This window comes from Heptranchias perlo, chromosome 15 (assembly GCF_035084215.1).
Source record: "Heptranchias perlo isolate sHepPer1 chromosome 15, sHepPer1.hap1, whole genome shotgun sequence".
Classification (NCBI taxonomy): domain Eukaryota; kingdom Metazoa; phylum Chordata; class Chondrichthyes; order Hexanchiformes; family Hexanchidae; genus Heptranchias; species Heptranchias perlo.
In genome coordinates, this window is record NC_090339.1 from 38,076,118 (window position 1) to 38,095,080 (window position 18,963).

Genomic DNA, 18,963 nt, shown 5'->3' on the forward strand with positions numbered 1-18,963 from the left:
CTCTGAATATTGAGCCACCCTTTTTTGTTAAATTCAGTCTCCTTTCAGGACCTTGGATTTCAGATGGCAGACAGGATTGGTTTTAAAAATGGATCCTTTTAGCATTTTGCTGACTGCAGGAGCATAATGCTATGTATAAACACCCAGTCCAGTTGTCTGTAAAAACACAGCTTCTGCCTCCTGGTTTTACTTGACACTGGCTCTCAATTTGGGGAGAGAAATTTAGGAAAGTAACTTTTTTTTTAAAAAAACAAGTAGATGTGTACTTGGGCAGTTTTTTCTCTTGCCTTGCTTTTCCCTCACACTCATGAGATGCTGCACTGTGTGGTGATATTTCTCTGAATGGCCACCCACTTTTTCCAGTGGTGATAGGAAACAGTAGGTACCAGATGGGTATGTGTTCACTCAAAACTACCTCTGGGAACTCCTTCAATATTAGCAATGAAACCATTCCAATTCTTGGTCCATTGCCCCTATAGTTAGAGGCAATTAGTCTTGTTACAATTAAATTATCTGAGCACTGCTCTCTGGCTTCTGAAATTGGCAAAATTGACCTGTTGCATGTAAATGACCACTTATGTATGCTGACTTAAATTATAACTTAAGTATTCAGTCACTGGAAATAAGAAATTCCTCTTGGAAAGTAGGCAGTCTGATTGATTTAGGTAAAGTGGAGAAATGAGCCTGTGCTGCTATTCAAGCCCAACTTCACATCAGTTTTTGTGCTGTAGCTAAACTTGCTGTATTTTTTTACTTTTCTATTTTTGATAGCCTGTGATCAATTGGGTGGATCCTGATCTAGTATCCATATGTCTATCTGCACCACTTCCTGTTTCTTACAGCCTTGCCATGTGGATATTCTTGTCAATGTTTGTACTGATTTGGGGAGGAGTGAGCAGTAAAGCAATCCCAATGGAAATTTGTGCCTGAGATTTGTAGTTTTTTTGCACATTCATTCATAATGAAATGCTAAAGATACCAACATAAAATGGGGAGTGGAGGGGGAAGATGCAAATAGTGAGGTTGTAAATCCATCCAGAGATCCAAATTCACACCCTGCTAATCTTTTCATGTCCCAATAACTCCCACACTCCCTTTTTTTTGTGGACCTCTATACCAGATTTGTTGAATTTAAATCTGTTATGGTTTGAGGGAAAATGTACCCTTCTTCCCCTCCCCCTTCGTTCCCCACCCCTTTTCTATATTAAAGATACATTAAATATAGTGGCTCTTTCCATGGATTTAATCTCAGTGACTAAACAGAAGAGAGTGTGCCTTCTGCCTCAATTTTTTTGTCATCACTTGGCAACCCAATATTTGAAGATGGGGTGCAATCAGCTAACAGTGCACATCTTGAGTGGTCTTGGCCTTTCTCCCTCCTCCACCATATATTGTGGCTAAGGGCAGATAGGTAACCTGCTTTTGTTGCTTCAGTCTACCCTTTAGGTGGTGTGGCCTGTCTTAGTGTTAGACTATTCAGGACTGCCTTTGGAGAAATTTGCCCCTGGAATTTTTTTTTCAGTAGTGAGGATTTTGAAATTTACCTGAGACTCTCCTGTGACGGTACTCCAGGAAGCTGACTTTGTATTATTGCTATTTATTTATTAATAAACTTAGCCTAAATGAAAATTCCCAATTGCTTTTTCTTTTAGCTGGTTGAATTTGTCACTGAGACCATTACTCTTGTCTTTCTCTTCTCATGACCCTTGGCTCTTCACTCCTATCACCTCCCCTCCCTGTCACTTGGTTATGCCATCTTTGCTCCCCTCTCTGGTACTTTGTCCCCCTACTCCAATCCATCACTACTCTTCTGCTTTCCTGCCACAACACAGACTTGAATCCTGCTGGGATAAGCCCACACTACCCTCTGGGCCTTTCTATCTGCATTCTCCAATGGGCCTATCAAGGCACCTGTCTGGTTTAAATCCCAGCTGATTTCTATGTAGTACCACTGAGCCCTTCTGTTAGCTATTGCTAATTGATTATGGCTCAGGATGTAAGTGTATAAACATAATAAAAGTAATCTGTCCAGTGCAAAATCCAAAGTTAGAATTATTCATTCTTTTAATTCTTGCACTACTCAATGCTTAAAATGTTCCATCTTGCTGGCAGATTCTCATCAAATTTGACCTTGGATTTTGATAGTAAAATTTCAGTCTTTCCTCTGCAGAGGGTTCATTGGATAAACTGGTGCCATTCCTGGCCTGGTGATTATTAGGGGACATTTGGACACCAGTTGGCTTAAGTGCTCTTGGGCCAGGAAGAAATGATCTAACTGATCCAGTTCTGCCTGTCCTGTGTATGAATAGGATTGGTTTGGCATTAAGATTTTATATATAATCTTTGCCACCTGGCTCTAGCTCCATCCCTTCACTTGCACACAAGTTACTCATTTCCTTCATATGTTGGAGTCTTTGTATGCTCTGCAGATAAGATAACTTTGGGAAATATATTCCTGCATCACATTGCCTTGATGGGTGGGACCTGGTGGAAGCCAAGGCGAATGGGGGAAGGATGTGTGCCTCAAGAGGTGCCAGTGTAAGGACAGCACAAGTTTTTCAAAAACAACCTATTTGTATGAAGTGTGCTGTGCCATACTTGATGCAGGTAATGGGGTCTATCTCTAGCCCTGCAAGCACTTACTGATTGTTCCTTTTGTGCAGGTTAAATGTCAGTGGTTATTGGGGCTGAATTAAGTGTTATTCTTGTGCAGTACTTTAAAGTTGGTCACAGATTAACAAAGACCAACATGGTCACTTTAGAGTTTTGCTATAGTAATTAGCCCTCATTACAGACCCAGCTGTTCTAGTGGTGTGAATACCTTTTTTATGGTGCATGACTGCCTTAAACAGTATCTAGTGCTTTATTATTTGAATAAAGTACTTCATATTCCAGTCTGGTAGTGGAAAATCACAACCATTCTTGTACTTAAGATGTATTATCACATGAAATCTTTAGACAGCTGATTTGAAAGGGGGGGGGGGAAACCTTAAAGGCTGATTTTTAACTTTCTCCTCTATCTGATTGCTACCCCCAATCATGCTGTACTCACCACCTACCATCATTTTCCTGTGAGCCTCTGCATAGGCAGCCCATCTGTTTCTGGATGGAGTCTCATTCTGTCATGCTAATTGGGGTCCTATGACATACATTGAACCTTGAAGCAATTTTAGGTACTAATGAATAGAGCATGTACTGCATTGGAAGCAGGCATTGAGCAGCCTAACCAGGCACCACTGCAGGCCACTACATTTTTTAAAAAAGTAGGGTCTGGTAAAGGTGTGGACATCAAGTTGCAAGAGTTTTAAACATTGTGACATTTTTTTAAAAATGTACAGACAAGATATTTTAGGCAACAGGCTTCCAAATTGTTTAATACCTGCAGATCAGTGTAGAGCACATCAAGGATTGGAGCTGTGTTCCAAAGCATGCTTCACAGTGAAGATAGATAGTTATGCAGCTGTACATGAAATCAGTTGGAAAGATAGCACCCCACCCCCTCCCAAAATAAACAGACACAGTACCAGAATGATAGTAACCAAAGGTAAAAACTGAGCTGCCTTGATAAAGATGGAACAGGAATTTCTGCCAATATTATGGTTTGTGGGGTTGATCCAGAGTTTATAGTTTCAATATTAACATTGATGGTCTGAAGTAGAGTTTAGGACTCATGGTGAGTGTTAGCAAATATCTTTAGTGTGGCAGATTCTTGCTCCAGTGTTTAATCTGTTGACACCCCTGGAAAATACTTAAACTCAATCTACTTTTAGTGTAGCAGAGTGGTATTCCACTATGTAATAACAACTGATGTCCCATCACTAGCACCTGTGGTTCCTTGCACAGTGAGTCTCAATGTTGCCTACGTCATCAGGGCCATCCAACTATCCATCAGATTCTTTGATGCCCCACCTCCTTATTTCCAGGACCCATGGAGTGCTTTGGGAATTTTTTAAAAAGTGCCCGTCTTCAGGATTTTCATTGGCCTGGCTCCACTCTTCAGGCCACACCCCTGACATCATTGGCCTTGCAAGGCATGGACAGTGTCTGCTCATTACAAAACTGACATTAAAAATCCTGGTTAACAATGGGCTTAACACAACCAAGTCCTTGCCATTTTCCAGTGGGTTCTGCTGGACATCTGCTATAATTCCATTGGGACCCCCAAGATCATTGCCTGTCTAGGTTGGGTTCAAGATCAGTTTGAGTGGAAAGTACGGTGTTCAACTGCATCGTGCCAGCCAGTCTCCTGACACAGGAGACCCCTTTAACTCATTCTTGGCTAGATTGAAACCCAGGTCGTGAAGGTGTTCTAGCCAACTACACTGTTCCAATCCTTGGACCTCACATTTGAACCCAGACTTCATTTCTTATCTATTAGGGAGTTGCAGTTGATGAAACAATCCATTTAGGCCCTAGTCCTAGCTGGTTGGTTTTAAAAAGTCATGAAGACTTTCAACTATTAGTCATTCAGGCAATCTGTTCACAAGAAGCCTAAAAAGAAAAATCTAATTCTTTGGCAAGTGCCAATAAAGTCCTTTCTCAATCCTGCAGACAAATCTGTTTCTTCAGCCTAACTTAGACTAAAGGTTTTGCAAAATTCAAAAATAATCGAATTAGATTTAAAGAGGGAGCCTTGCCATCATTACCCTTTCATGCAACATTATGGTGGCTTAGGAATTGGTGACTAACTACCAAATAGTTGCTTGTCCGTTTGTAGCAGCTGTTTATATAGCACGCACAGTTTATAATTACAAAATCTTGGCAAAGTATTGCCTCTACTGATCAACTTTCCTTGATGGTCAGGTTCAGTAACTCCTTCAGGCTAGTGCCCTGTATGCTGCAATTGGGGAGGAAGGGAGAAGAGGATTTAAGTTAAAGAATTGCTTTCTTGTGAACAATTACAAGAAATTTTGGGGAAAAATATTTTTAGAATTTTTATTCCTTCTACTGATGCCAGCCACCATTCTATGCTGTGGCAGAAATGTCACTGGATCCCAGCCAATTTATACAAATGATCGTGGGACCAGGAAATAGGCTTGGTTGGGGATGCAGAGATGGGATCAGTGGAAATCTTGCCCCCAAAGGTCCACTGCTATTGTGGAAAATCTGGTCCATTAAATCAATTGTTAATCTAGTTCTCAAACTGTTCAGTTACATAGTTGCTTCTCTCCCTCAAGTCACTGTTACGGTTTTGGGCTTTTTCAATACACTTTCTCTTACAAGTGACATTATCTTACCAGTCAAAATCAAACCATGGTACCATTTTTATATCCTAGTATTTAAAAGTTATAACCACACCACAGCTCTTCAGAGGCTGTTGTGATGCAAGAAATGTTAGTTCATTTAGTGTGTGTGTGTGTGAGCTGTTTTATTCAAGAAATTCAACTAGATGGTACATCTCATTTGCTCTTCAGAATTTTTCTTGATGAATTTAGCGCTAAAGTCATCAAGTTAAAAAATTTGGAAGGTTGTAGTAGATATGAAAATCGTGGATTGTTTTCACCCAAAGGGCATTGGAGTTGTGGAATAAGTTCAGGAGACAATTATATACATTTCTGGAGACAGAAGGGAAAAGTTGCACGTGTAGGGATAAGATCAATCAAAAACAAAGGCACTTCAGTCTAATGACCTTTTCCTAGTCCTAAAAGTTCTCATGTTCTGATTCAATAAGCTTCATGGCTCTTCCTCCTTCCTCACCCATCTTTATACAGGTTTAAAACTGCATCTGAACCTTGGTTACTCTCTCCTCCTTCGCCTCTGCTTCCTAATTGACTGGGGAGTTTCCGTATCATATAGGATTGCAGATTCCCCAGATGACGATTGAATCCAGCATTCAAAGATGCTCCAGAATTATCCAAGAATGATTCAAACAATTTTCTGTTCTGAACTGTATTCTGCAGCAAAGCTACAACTGGAGAAACTAAGTCATCAGGAATTTTATTAATAAAAATCAAAATTCCTACTGGAAAACAAAATGACTTCCTCACCACCAACAATATAAAAGTGTCACCCCCCTGAAATCAACTTCGGGGATGCAAAACAGGTGGCAGTGGATTGCCCCCCCCCCCCCCCCCAAAATTATACATCCCTTCCATTTTCCTTTCCATCAATCGGTGGGGTGTATAATAGGCGGACGCTATTCTACTGCCCGTTTAGCTCTTTCTCCAGTTGAATGTCACCCTCCAAGTGTGTTACGAGTTTTTTTTTTTGCGAGAACTCATCTCTTTAAAAATATTTTTGTCTTTTTCCCAGCTTGATCTCCTTGTACCATGCAATGCTTGCCTGCCAAATGGGCATTATTTTGCACTGCACTGGGCTGGTGTGAGTGGCCACTAGGAGGCAGGCAAGAGCTTTGTCTCTAGGGGTGATGCACCCACTGATTTTTCCACCTCTCCTGGTGGGGGAGGTGTTTGGCCCATCTGCTTAGTGCCATCCTGAGATCCATAACTCACTGGGGAGCAAGATGTCTCCTTACAGTTCTCTGGCACCATACATCAATGTAACATAAGCTGCCAAAGTTACACCATGGCTCATTTTAAAATTTATTTTTTGATGCAATGAAGTTGTTCTTGGAATGCAACATATAGACATCCTTCCTTTGAATGAAGATCATGCATGTATAAACACTCCTAAATCGTTGTCATTAATTCAGGTAGACCTGGGTTCCTATTACCATTCATTCCTGAAATCACTGTTTCTCTTTTCCCCACCACCACCACCTTCCTTTGGTCCAATGTGGAAAATGGCCTTTTAAGTTCTGAGATCAAAGTGATCAAATGATCTTTTTGTGTAAGTTCAAATCAAGAGTTTCCATCCCACTTGGTTACTCATTCAATTTTTCAGTTTTATGGCTTTTTGGATGTTACACTTGTGAATGCCCTTCAGTCTGAAATTACTTCCTTTGCCTCTCATTGCTGACTGGCAGCTGCCTGGCACATTGCACAAAGATGGGGTGGTCAGAAATGGGACCTGTTTGCGAGGAGTTCAGATTGGGTTTGGTTGCAAAATTTAAATCATGCTGCACTATGATTGTGGCAGAGTGGTATTTATATCTTTTTATGTCTACACTCCAGTTTTAATTTTTTTAAACTAGAAAATGAGAAATAGGGGTATATGCATTCTGTGATATCTAAATGTATTATTCTGTCATCACATTCAAATTTGCCTTTTTAACTAAGCTCTCCAAATCAAAACTTTAATAAAGGCAAACCTGTTATAATTGCTATCAGGAAAAGAAGCAGAAATTCAGATACAAATGTAAAGAGCTATAGTTGAATAAATGTTTTGTAGAAGTTAATGTGTTCTGATGTGATATTTGGTTGTTATAGTGTTCCTTTCCAGTTATTGATCCCAAGTGTAAAGGAAAATGAACTATGAGGAACGACTAGCCCAGTTTAAGCTCTCGTGTAGACAGTTAAGTAGTAAAAGGGCTAATACTTCAAGGAAGTCAAGCAGGAACACAAGAGGACATAATTTATTTTTCACCCATTTAAATTTAAGAATGGATATTAGAAAGAGCTTCTTTACTCAAAGGACAATAAACATTTGGAATAATCTGCCAAGTAAAGTAAGTCTCAAAGACATTGGGAACATTAGGATGCTTGGCTGGGTGACTTATATTGGAGGACAAGCTTCGATGGAATTTCTTCACTTTTTCTCGCATTCTTGTGTTTCTACCTGCCTAAAATGGATATTCATCAGCTGCTTTCTTTCTTGGTTAAAGCTGTTTTCAGTTACCATCTTTTAGAAATACAGGTCTTTAGTGAAAGCTGCAAAGGCTTGTAATACTATATTTACATTCCAATGTTTCATTTCTCTGTAGCAGTGATTGCAAAGTAAGCTCCAGAAAATACATATTTTCACATTCTAATAAAATAACCTTTAAAGTAAGAAGTTAAAGGAAAGCCAAGTTATGGATCTGAGCCAGTCTGATTTTTAACTGAATTTTTATCATGCAACCTTGCAATACCTTTGAGGCATTATTGTCTTTGTCTTTTTAGTTTCTAGACAGCAGTACCAAACTAGGAGACATAGTTGCAAAAAGGAAACTGAAGCCATACAAACAATAATAACAATAGTTCAATCAATGAGCATTACTATGTACCACAGTATACTTTGAGCACAGTTTTGGGTTCTTTAATAATGCTGCAGCTTTTGCTTGACTGAATTTCTGAAGTTCATGTTTTGCTAAGTTGCTTTGTTCCTTCTCAAAAACATAACCATTTAAGACGTTCGGGGCAAATCAAGAGACCAGACAGGCACAATGTTGAGAAAATATCCTTCTTTAGAAACATTTCTAATTTAGTTTCTAGACTTTATAAGAAACTGTGATTTTAAACCATAACCCCCTCTAAAGTTAGGTCCCCCTCCAGTGGAGGATTTTAACTAGGAGCAGATTTTGGGAGTGTGCCCATCAAACAGGTGGGTGTATGTCAAACACCCCCCCCCCCCCTCACCAGATATTATTTAATTTCAGACCTGGGCTATTTTGACTGAGCCCTCATTTACCTCCTGCTGACCAGCTGTCTGCCTGAAACTGGTGGAAAGAGGCTGCTGGCCAGCTACTAGCAGGCAAAGCTCAGGCAACCTGAAAGCCACCCGCTGGACTCGGGTCAGTCATGGCTGGGGGGGAAGGGGTGATTTGGCAAGGTCTTGCGGGGGAGAATGACGGCCCAGATATTCCTTGGGCCCGGAGAACCACAAATGGAAGGTTTAACACTTGTCTTACAGGACCTCTTTCTGCAGACCAGGTTTCACTGAGTTGAGTGGGGTAGCTGTGGCAGGTGACCTGCTCAGGTGGCTGTTAAAATGGAATCAGGGCCCTAATGACATTATGGGACCCCACTTTGCATGTATTACTGAGGCAAGTGCCTTAAAAAAAAATTCCAGATAAGGTGGTGGCAGGTGGGGATTGAATAGGTATTGGACCAGTAAGATTTTGGAGGCAATTTTAACTCTCCATTCCTGCTAGGTGAGGTGGGATAAAATTGCCTCCTAAGTTTCAAGACTATAACGGGTGCTGTCCTGTCTACAGAATTTCAGACTAAAATGTTGATATTGCACCAAAAACAAAATAATTGAGAAATTTTACATCTGAAGTAGTAGAGCTTCCTTATCTTGTCAACCCCCAATGCATAAATTAGTATGCTTACCCTGTGGCAGTGTTGGGTCTCACTACAAGCTGCATATGAGCATTGTGGTTCAGTCCTACCCCCAAATCCCATTTTGAAAGCAAGTTAGCATCAACAAAGGTGGCCTGTCACAGTGATGTGAAATGAATTAGAAGAATGAATGAGTCCTGGATTAAGACTAACCAAATGAAGCATTGGATGGTACTTTTCTGCCTTTAACTCTAGTTTTTCTTTTCTAAGACCAAGAATATTCTCTTCCACCCTTCACCCATTTTCTTTTCCATTTTGAGAGGCTGGTCAAAATGAACAATTATTTGTAATGCAGCACCAATATGCTATGGCACAGACTGATGGGTAGTAAGTTCCATTTACCATGTGTTGCAGATCTCAAGCAGTGCTACTCCAATGAGATGCCAAGCAGAGGCCGCCTTGGGAGGGGGAAAATCAGAGGGAGATATGTGGCCCTCCCTCATACAACCTGCGAGTGAGCAGTGTCAGAATGGAGTTTATGAAAGGCTAGAACCCAGTTTTGGGTTCTAGCCTTTCATAAACTCCAACCTTTTGGGTCCCCAGAGTCAGCCAAATTAATAAAATGGCTGTGAATCTACACCAGTAGAGGTGCAGCCGAGTGCCCAGTAGGCAGGGCAAATAACATCAATGGACAGTCACTATGCACCAGTGCTGGCGAAAGATTCAACATAGCATTAAAAATGGCCCCTTTTCCAATAAGGCTGTCTGCTTTCCTCACAGCAATCACTAAGCTGTTGTAAGGAAACCAGCCTAATGCATCTGGTGGGGCTCAATTTCTATCTTGCGGGTGGTGCTGCATGCCTGTTTCCTGCAGATGTACAGCAAGCTGGGGTCAACAAGTTGGACTGGTGGAAATGCCAATGTGTGAAATTACCCTGTTACTCCTGCCTCTTTCCTTGACATCCGTTTCAAAGGAGTAGATGTAGGTATCCCTCGTGCCCAGGGAATCCCAGAGCACCTCTAACAGGGCAGAGATCTGGTATAACAGGGTCATACTCCAAGTTCTACCTGTCTCCTGATACTGCAGCCCAGCTGCCACAAAAAATTGTGGATTTTACGGGCCTTTTTAAAAAAAAATACTGTTAAGAAAAGCATCTTTTAAACCATTGTGAAGATTCCATTTTTGCTGCATGGTGGTAATGTCCATATTGGGAGTTTGCTGCCTATCACAACAGAAACCACCTGTAAAAAGAACTTTCCATCAAAGGTGGTTTTAGCTACTTTTTCAGGACAGTAGCAAGAAGGTGAAAGCTTCTTTCAAACAAAGCCGAGGGAGAAAAAGCATAACTTAATAACGAAAGATTGGAAAATGGTCTTGAAAAGGACTCTGACATTATCACACCATCAATTGCGTGCATTTGGATGTTTTAAAATTATCTACATTTGTTTTCACAGATTTTCACTTTCCCCTCCTTTTTTGAAATTCACTTCACAAAATCGCTGTGCAATCTTGGGGATGCACTGTTTGTTGTGACCAAACTGCATCTGCTTCTGAACTACTGAGTATAAATGGCAACTTCAGGATGCAGGTTTCCCTGGAATAGGGTTGCCACCAAATTTTTTTTGGCCCAGACAATCATTTTTGATTGGTGTCTCCAGAAGCTTTTTATAAATAAAAATTGAACACCAACAAATGTCTGATTTTTAAAATGAAATTCTATTTAATTCACATTTACTTTTAACATCAATTTTCAATGAATTATTATCAACTAAAAGTGTGAGAATGAGAGCCCTGATCTCACCTTCCCCCGTCTGCCCCAATTTTGCACCCTGTTCGGTTTTAAACTTAGCAAAAGGTGGCAACCCTATTTTGGACCGACCAAGTACTGTCTTGATGCATTAAAGTTCCCCAACTTCTTGTGTGTAATCTTGATCTTAATGAAAAATTACACCTTTAGGAAGGCTCTTGTGCAGGGCCTGTGCACTTGTGCAGGGCTCAATTTTTTTTTCGAACCAATGTGCAGGGAATGGAAACGTTTGGTATTGAATGTTTAGATTGGACAGGTCCATTCGGGTTTTCCTCGCGATGCTGTCTGAGGGTTTCAATCAGAACGACAGTCGCTGTAAGTCCCTTTGATCCAGTAACAGATCTGTGCGTATTTCAGTGGTGTGATGCGCACCGCCACGTTGTAATCTCGCTGCACCCCGTTGAGGTCCACCCACTGGTGCCCCGAAAATATTCCGACAATCTTCCTTTCCCAGTCATGTTTCTCTGCCTCCCACAATTTGGCATACACGCCGGAGCCACTGGAGCCTGGCTGGGCATCACAGTGCTGGTAGATGAGGTGAGGTGTCTCATTGATTATTGGGCAAAAGCGATACACCAGCTGCCCTGGCCTGTCGCTGTCAAATCCCGAAAAATGGATTCTGTTGCCAGCCACTTGGTCTGTAGATGGCATGACGGTGATCTCCATGTGCGACCTGTCATGTGGCCTCTTCAGTTCCAGCAGAGCATAGTCATAATCCATACTGAGGTCTTTCTGAGACCGGATCCAACCCTTTGGTACCTGCGTGCGTTTGACACGTGACCACCTCGTCAATAATTTTGGTGGAAACTTTGAATTTTTTGCCAACTGGATTTTGGGGTTCTCTGTTAAAAACCCAACCTTTAACTTTTTTGCCCCCTTTACGTAATCTTTCCCATCATGGATGCAATGAGCTGCTGTTAACACATGTCGATCCGACACCAGGACGCCAGTGCATCCAGTGGAGATTCTCACCGTTGTAGAAAAGGGGAATTTGAGCAGGAATCTTTTTCCACGAATATCAAATCTGCCGTCCACCCCGAAAATCTGCCGCTTGCGCCGTGACCGTCGGGGGGTGTACTGTTTTGAGACCAGGGCACTGGGGTCAAAGTCAGGGATGTCCACCACAGTGAGGGTTCGAGTGCCGTTTGTGTAAACGGTTTCGTAAGAGAGATTTTCCTTCAAGTCCTCCAAGGTAGGGTGAGCTTCTCTCCACAGACACTCTGCATTACAGTGAGTCGTCAGCTCAAGCCTGGCTTTTGCAGAGAATCGGGGTTTGGCCAACTTCAGTGTTTCTTGGGGAAGGAACACAGGGATCTTGTGTCTGTGCCTGGTCGCATTGGGGTCTGTGTCAGACAACAGGGCTTGGTTGGCAAAATACAGAATAATTGCTAGGATCTGTAGCCGTCTCATTGTGAAGACTGAGGTCCTGCTCAAGCAAAATAAGAAAAATATTAGGTCAGTTCTTGTCAAATATTTAACATGAAAATTTATATCCTTGGCTTTAAGAGCCTCTTTAAAATGTAGGATTCCTGTATTTTAGTGGAAAAAATACCTGGATTATAAATAATAACCTTTTTAAAATCAGTTATTTACCGATTTCCACCGACAAATTCTCGAATTTTTTTTTGGATCGTGAAAAACTGATTTCCTCATACGAAAAATCGCATCCAGAAGTGCACACGTGTTGCAGCTGAAACATCTGGACACAGTTTGGCGAGCTTTGATAATAGTTACGTTATTAAAATGGATACACTGCATACAATAATCACAACATACAGTTCTTAGCACATACTGCAAAATTACACTTTAGCATTAACTATTTCATGTTTCAGTCATACTTTAAAAATATTTATGCATCACAAATACTATGATCGTGATAAGATTCTTTTAACATTGATTTTAGCATTCAACATTCTATTGAGCAATACTATAAATGTATTTTATGATCATTGAAACTTGTATTACATTGCAAACTGCCATTGAGACCAATACAAACGATGTGTGTGAACTATGTAAATAATTGTTGATGTCATTTAGCTCAACTATGCTTTACTGGTTTTCTTCCGGTTTGGTGAGGTTCAAAGTAAAACGTGTGGTTTTTTTTAAACTGATTTTCTCTGGGTTTATCCTGTTCTTTGGGCTCTAATGTTTCCACTCACATATAAAATTCTTTAGAGGTGGACAGGGTAGATGCTGAGAGGCTGTTTCCCCTGGCTGGAGAATCTAGAACTAGGGTCATAGTCTTAAGATAAAGGGTCAATCATTTAGGGCTGAGATGAGGAAAAATTTCTTCACTGAGTTGTGATTCTTTGGAATTCTCTACCCCAGAGGGCTGTGGATGCTCAGTCGTTGTGTATATTCAAGACTGAGATCAATAGATTTCTGGTCACTAAGGGAATCAAGGGATATGGAGATAGGGCAGGAAAGTGGAGTTGAAGTAGATCAGCCATGATCTTATTGAATGGCGGAGCAGGCTCAAGGGGCCGGATGGCCTACTCCTGCTCCTGTTTCTTATGTTCTTTATGTTGTTTGTTTTCTCTTTTGCTAAAAATGAAAACTGAAAGACCTGGGTTTTGAAATTGGCAATAAAAACTGTGTTCAAAATTATTGATATGTAGGTAAAATGATTTACAGGGAAACGAGAGAAAAAAAACAAATATTTGCCATACAAGGTTACAAATTACTGTTGCTGATATTAGTGGATGAACATTTAACGCATTCATATAAAATTCTTTTGTCCGCCATTTAGTGGCGTTAACTCATTTATTCTAAAAGTTCTAAAATGAACAAAGGAATACAGTCAGCCTTTAATGCTATTCCTACAATCTGGACTTTGTTCCGGGTTCCGAGATTCAATCATTCTTCTTAATATCCTCTTGCTGTAATGTGTTTAGTTTCCTGAAGATGGGAGTAGAGCTCTGGGAGAGAGCCTCATACTACACGGTGCAAACGCAGCTCTTTCTCTTGAAGCAATAATGGGGCATTTTCCTGACACTCAGCCTAATTCTTTTGCTTGTAGGCACTTGGCTGCTGCCTGTGAAAGTTTAAGAGCCAAGTTAAACAATTTTTTTGTAGAGGCAGCCCAAATGGATACTCCATTGTGAAATAAGGGAGCCTATGGTGGCTGTGCAGGAATTTATTTTGCCCATCACCTTCCAATGTTTTCAGTGGATGCTCACAACCAAAATAATGGCAAATGCATGGCCTAAATGGGCACAAGATTTTACTTAACAGATTTTAAAACCAATTATGAAACCGCAGTGAGTTCCTTGCCAACATTGTCATTGATTGCTGTAACACAGCATATGTCCTAAAATACTAACAAGAACGGTCATGTTTGCAGTGCTTAACCATGTCTTTTGCACATTTCTGTGCAAATATTTTGCTAGGGCTGGTGTGACTCATAGTTATTACAGTTTAAAAGTATGGTTTGTTAAACTGCATGATCTAATCATTTCATCTCATCCTCCAAAAGCCATTGATGAGGTGAACACTGCCATACACGTTGGCTCAGATTTTCTGATCGGGAGACATCTCCAGTGGGGTGAAATGCGCTCACCGCAGCGATGTCCCCGAACCTCACCAAATTTCTGGCCTCTGAGTTATCTGCATTTAGGAGGTGGGATCACTGACCTCTTTGGGAAATTGCGCCAGACTTGGGGTGGAGACTTGCCTTGGGCCTGTCACAGCAGGAGGAAAAGGTAGTTGATGAGCCACTTGAAGAATTGGCCAAATCTTTTGCTCCTGGGCCTAAGCATGCCATTACTCTTGAGGGTTGATTTTCCAATTAGACCTCTGATCTGATGTTGGACAATTGCTGCATTATTAATATTTGCCTGGCCATTCATGTGCTGACCCTGCATAGGGTGAGCTCCTGACTCGTATTGAACCTGGATTGGGAAGAGGGTGTAAGCAGCCTTTTAAGGGGTAGTGGATAAATCTAAAAGAATACGACCACTTAAAGGTAAATGCCTCTGAGAACAAAATAGCAGAGCAGAGCACTGCATTGTCTAAAAGGAGGTGGAAGAAGAATTAAGGGTATTACTGTCACTGGCAGTACCAACCCTATGGTGCGTGTTAGTTGCTGATGTCTTGCAGCAGATGGCACACTGTATATGGCTCTTTGATGATCTAGAGCTTGTGTAGCCAGTTCCACATGATCATTTCCAAACAGGTGGTTCTCTACCTGTAAATGTGGGTCGGAGGGTGCTGGTAGGTGAGGCAGCCTGACTCTGATGCAGTCTGACACAAGTAAAGAGAAATTTCCATTGCTCCACTATTGTCGACATTGGGGGAAAAAAAGCTTCACTAAAGTACTTGGCACAAAGCCTCCTGACCAATTAAATGGAAACAGGAAAAAAACAAGAAAAAAGGTTTGGAGATGGCTTCAAGATGCTATTATCAATCTTACTATAGGGCTGTTTAAAAACACTTCTAGAAACAGCACACCCTAGCAGCTCTGGATACACATTTAATAGAGTTGGGCAGATGAGAGTGCCAGATTAGCAAAAACACCAGGAGAATTGCACGGACAGCTGTATGATATAATTTTAATATAATTAACTGCAAGCTGGCGAGAGCTCTGGTAGCAATAGAAAACCTGATCAGAAAATTGGATTGGGCACCAAACGAAAGGAAATTTGGTGTAATGAATCACCCTCCATTTTTCTAATTATTTATGCTTGCATTCATTAATCACACATAACCGATCAGAAAATTAATGTGTTTTAATGCTGGCTTCAGAAGAGCTACCCACACTTCACTAGGATAACATTTTTGTTTCCCACATAAGCCATCGTTGTAGCCTCTTGGAGTGAAACAGATAAATTATAGCCAGTGTTCTACTGTGGTCTCTGCCCACAGGGAACTGGTTTCACATTACTCAAACTCATTTCACTTAGGACTCTGTCATCAGAAGCAAATACAGTGAAACCTTTCATCTCATCAGTCTGAGCTGGAATTGGACCCATGTCCCAGAGATAAAACAACATTGGTCTTACCGATTCTGACGTCCAGTTCCCTAAATTCCGTTCTTTAATTTTCACACTGTACTTGCTCTCTCCACATCATGTGCCATTTGTGGAGGAGTAAGGATGCTGCTTTTGAGCTTTGATGTGGAGATGCCGGTGATGGACTGGGGTGGACAAATGTAAGGAGTCTTACAACACCAGGTTATAGTCCAACAGTTTTATTTGAAATCACAAGCTTTCGGAGGCTTCCTCCTTCGTCAGGTGACCTGACGAAGGAGGAAGCCTCCGAAAGCTTGTGATTTCAAATAAAACTGTTGGACTATAACCTGGTGTTGTAAGACTCCTTGCTTTTGAGCTTGTGAGTGTGCAAGAGTAGACTAGGGGTAACTCATCTATTCTTCTCTCTGGCTGGCTTTGCTGTGGCCAAAGGAGGAATTCTGTCTGGCAAATCATGGGTGCAACAATATATTTGTAGATCACTGTGTGAGGACAAGTTGCTGTGGGTGTATTATTCTCTCTCTCATGGAGAATTTTATATTAAAACAAATTCTAGTTTCTCATTTATACAGTGGGTTGATGCCCAACAATTCCAATAAGCAAAACAATGAGCCAGGAAAGGTTAAAGGATGGTACTTTCAGTAAGAGAGACATCTATTTCTTCTATACTGCATCTGTAGACCAGTAAGGAATGTTTGGAATTAAAAGTACATTTGTGGAGGTACACTCTTGACCAGACCTTAGAACTTAATCTTCCAATTTGAGAGAATAATATTGGATTTATGGAATGCTTTCCCTTTGACATGAGGCTTTAATATTAATTAAAGCATTAGCATTCTATACTGGGAGCTTTCATGATTTAATGAAAATATAGTGTGGAACTGAGCTATACCCAACAATAAGGTACCAGGTTCCATATCTGATTAATCAGGGTTGGCAGTAGGGTCTTTCAATGCCTAAATCAGCAGGAGGATGGCCACAGATTTTAATATGGTTATTCACCTTGCAGAACCACTGATGCTTTGGCCAGGGAAATATTTCTCCCTTGGATGAGGCAGGTGCCCCAGATATTCCGGAAATGGCACTGGTGCTTGCTCAAAATATTCAAAGGAGCCTGACCCCAAGAGGTTAGAGGCACTGATTGTAAGCAGATGGAGGTTCTGCTCTTCCCTAGATTTGCCCACCCAAAATTCTACCGCGGCAGGCTGGGAAACTGTGAAAACGGCACATTGTGGGATTTGCTTTCAGCTGTCAGTCACAGCTCTAGGGAAAAGTCCAAGGCCAGCTTTTGAGAGAGGCTAACTCCTTCAGGTAAGCACATTAATGAAGGTATTCTAAAAGATAATTTTATGATTGAGTTTTATCATGTTGTGAAATATGTAATTTTAATACTTTTATAATGATACAAACCTAATTTTGATCCCTTAATCAACTGGCTGAGGAGAAAATATGGTCGATGAATTTTTTTTTAAAGCGTTTTGTAACTTGATTTATACGCTAACCAAGTGAACCAAAGTTTCTCTAATACAAGCTAAGGAGCTGGGAGATGCAAAACTGAGGTTATACAAGGTCACGGTGGCACGAAGGTGTAATTGCAGCATTACAAATTTGCATAGGCAGTTTCCATTATAAATGTGGACACAGGAATTTATAATGAAAAATTTACCAGAAAATTGAGACAAGTAGTAGACAGGAAGGCTGCACAAATGTAAGATTTTTAATATAATAGATCAGTAGATGGATGTTCAAAAATAGATTTACAGGATAAAATAATGGCCATTTCAGTTGTCAAATTTACTAGAAAATCTAAAATTGACCGCTTTGATTAAAAATTCAGGGAACTATGAACTAAATATGACTCTAAGCTCAATTTTTTTTATTCAGAATTGAAAAATAAATGAAATAACTGGATTCAAAACATGAAAGGAAAAGGAAATGTTCCTAATTAGTGGTGGAGTGGAAAGATAGAGACTTAGTGTGGAGGCAAGACAGACATAGGAGCAGGAGTAGGCTGTTTAGCCCCTTGAGCCTGTTCTGCCGTTAAATGAGATCATGGCTGCTCCGTATCCTAACTCGATCCACCCACCTTGGCTCCATATCCCTTAATACCTTTGGCTAGCAAAAATCTATTGATCTCTGATTTAAAATTATTAATTGAGCTAGCATCTATTGCTTTTTGTGGGAGAGTGTCCCACACTTCTACCACCATTTGCGTGAAGAAGTGTTTCCTAACTTCTCTCCTGAATGGCCTGGCTCTGATTTTAAGGTTATATCCCCTTGTCCTAGACTCACCCACCAGCGGAACAAGTTTCTCTATCTACCCTATCAATTCCTTTCAAAATCCTAAAACCTCAATCAAATCACCCTTTAACCTTCTATATTTCAGGGAATACAAGCCTAGTTTATGTAATCTTTTAAAAAATATATATACTTTATTCATAAAATTTGCAGCAATACATACAATACAGTTGTCATATCACATTCCAAACGTACACAATACAGATCATACAATTTGTAGGTTACATCAAGTACAGTTCAATGAACACATTGGACATAATTACAGTTCATGACACTCTAGGGTGCCTCATTGCATTACACTCAATGCAGATTATTGATAACAGGTACGTTACAGATTCTTTACAGGTGCATTACAGATTCATTACAGTTGCATTACATCAAATTGAATTTTACATTCTGCCCGGGGGGGGGGGGGGGTTTCCCTGATTGCAGCCTTGGTACACAATGGCGGGAAGGCTCTAAACAGTTGCCTTTCCCCACAGAGCCTTTGCGGCGGCCGCACCCATCCTCGGTGCGTCCCTGAGCACGTAGTCCTGGACCTTGGAATGTGCCAGTCTGCAACACTCAGTCGAGGACAGCTCCTTGCACTGGAAGACCAGCAAGTTTCGGGCAGACCAAAGGGCGTCTTTCACTGAGTTGATGGTCTTCCAGCAGCAGTTGATGTCCGTCTCAGTGTGCGTCCCCGGGAACAGCCCGTAGAGCACAGAATCCTGTGTTATGGAACTGCTCGGGATGAACCTGGACAGATACCACTGCATCTCTCTCCAGACCTTCTTTGCAAAGGCACAT

At 41.0% G+C, this 18,963-nt stretch overlaps 1 protein-coding gene across 1 annotated transcript in view; it reads right to left on the bottom strand.

The window, feature by feature from the left end:
• Positions 1–9,691: 9,691 nt before the first annotated feature.
• The window catches only part of prss23 (serine protease 23), a 33,936-nt gene continuing 24,664 nt past the window's right edge, over positions 9,692–18,963 (bottom strand). The window contains exon 2 of the mRNA XM_067996670.1: positions 9,692–12,335. Within this exon, the coding sequence (XP_067852771.1) occupies positions 11,204–12,319 (1,116 nt within the window). The 5' untranslated portion in view covers positions 12,320–12,335 and the 3' untranslated portion in view covers positions 9,692–11,203. The remainder of the gene's footprint in view (positions 12,336–18,963) is intronic.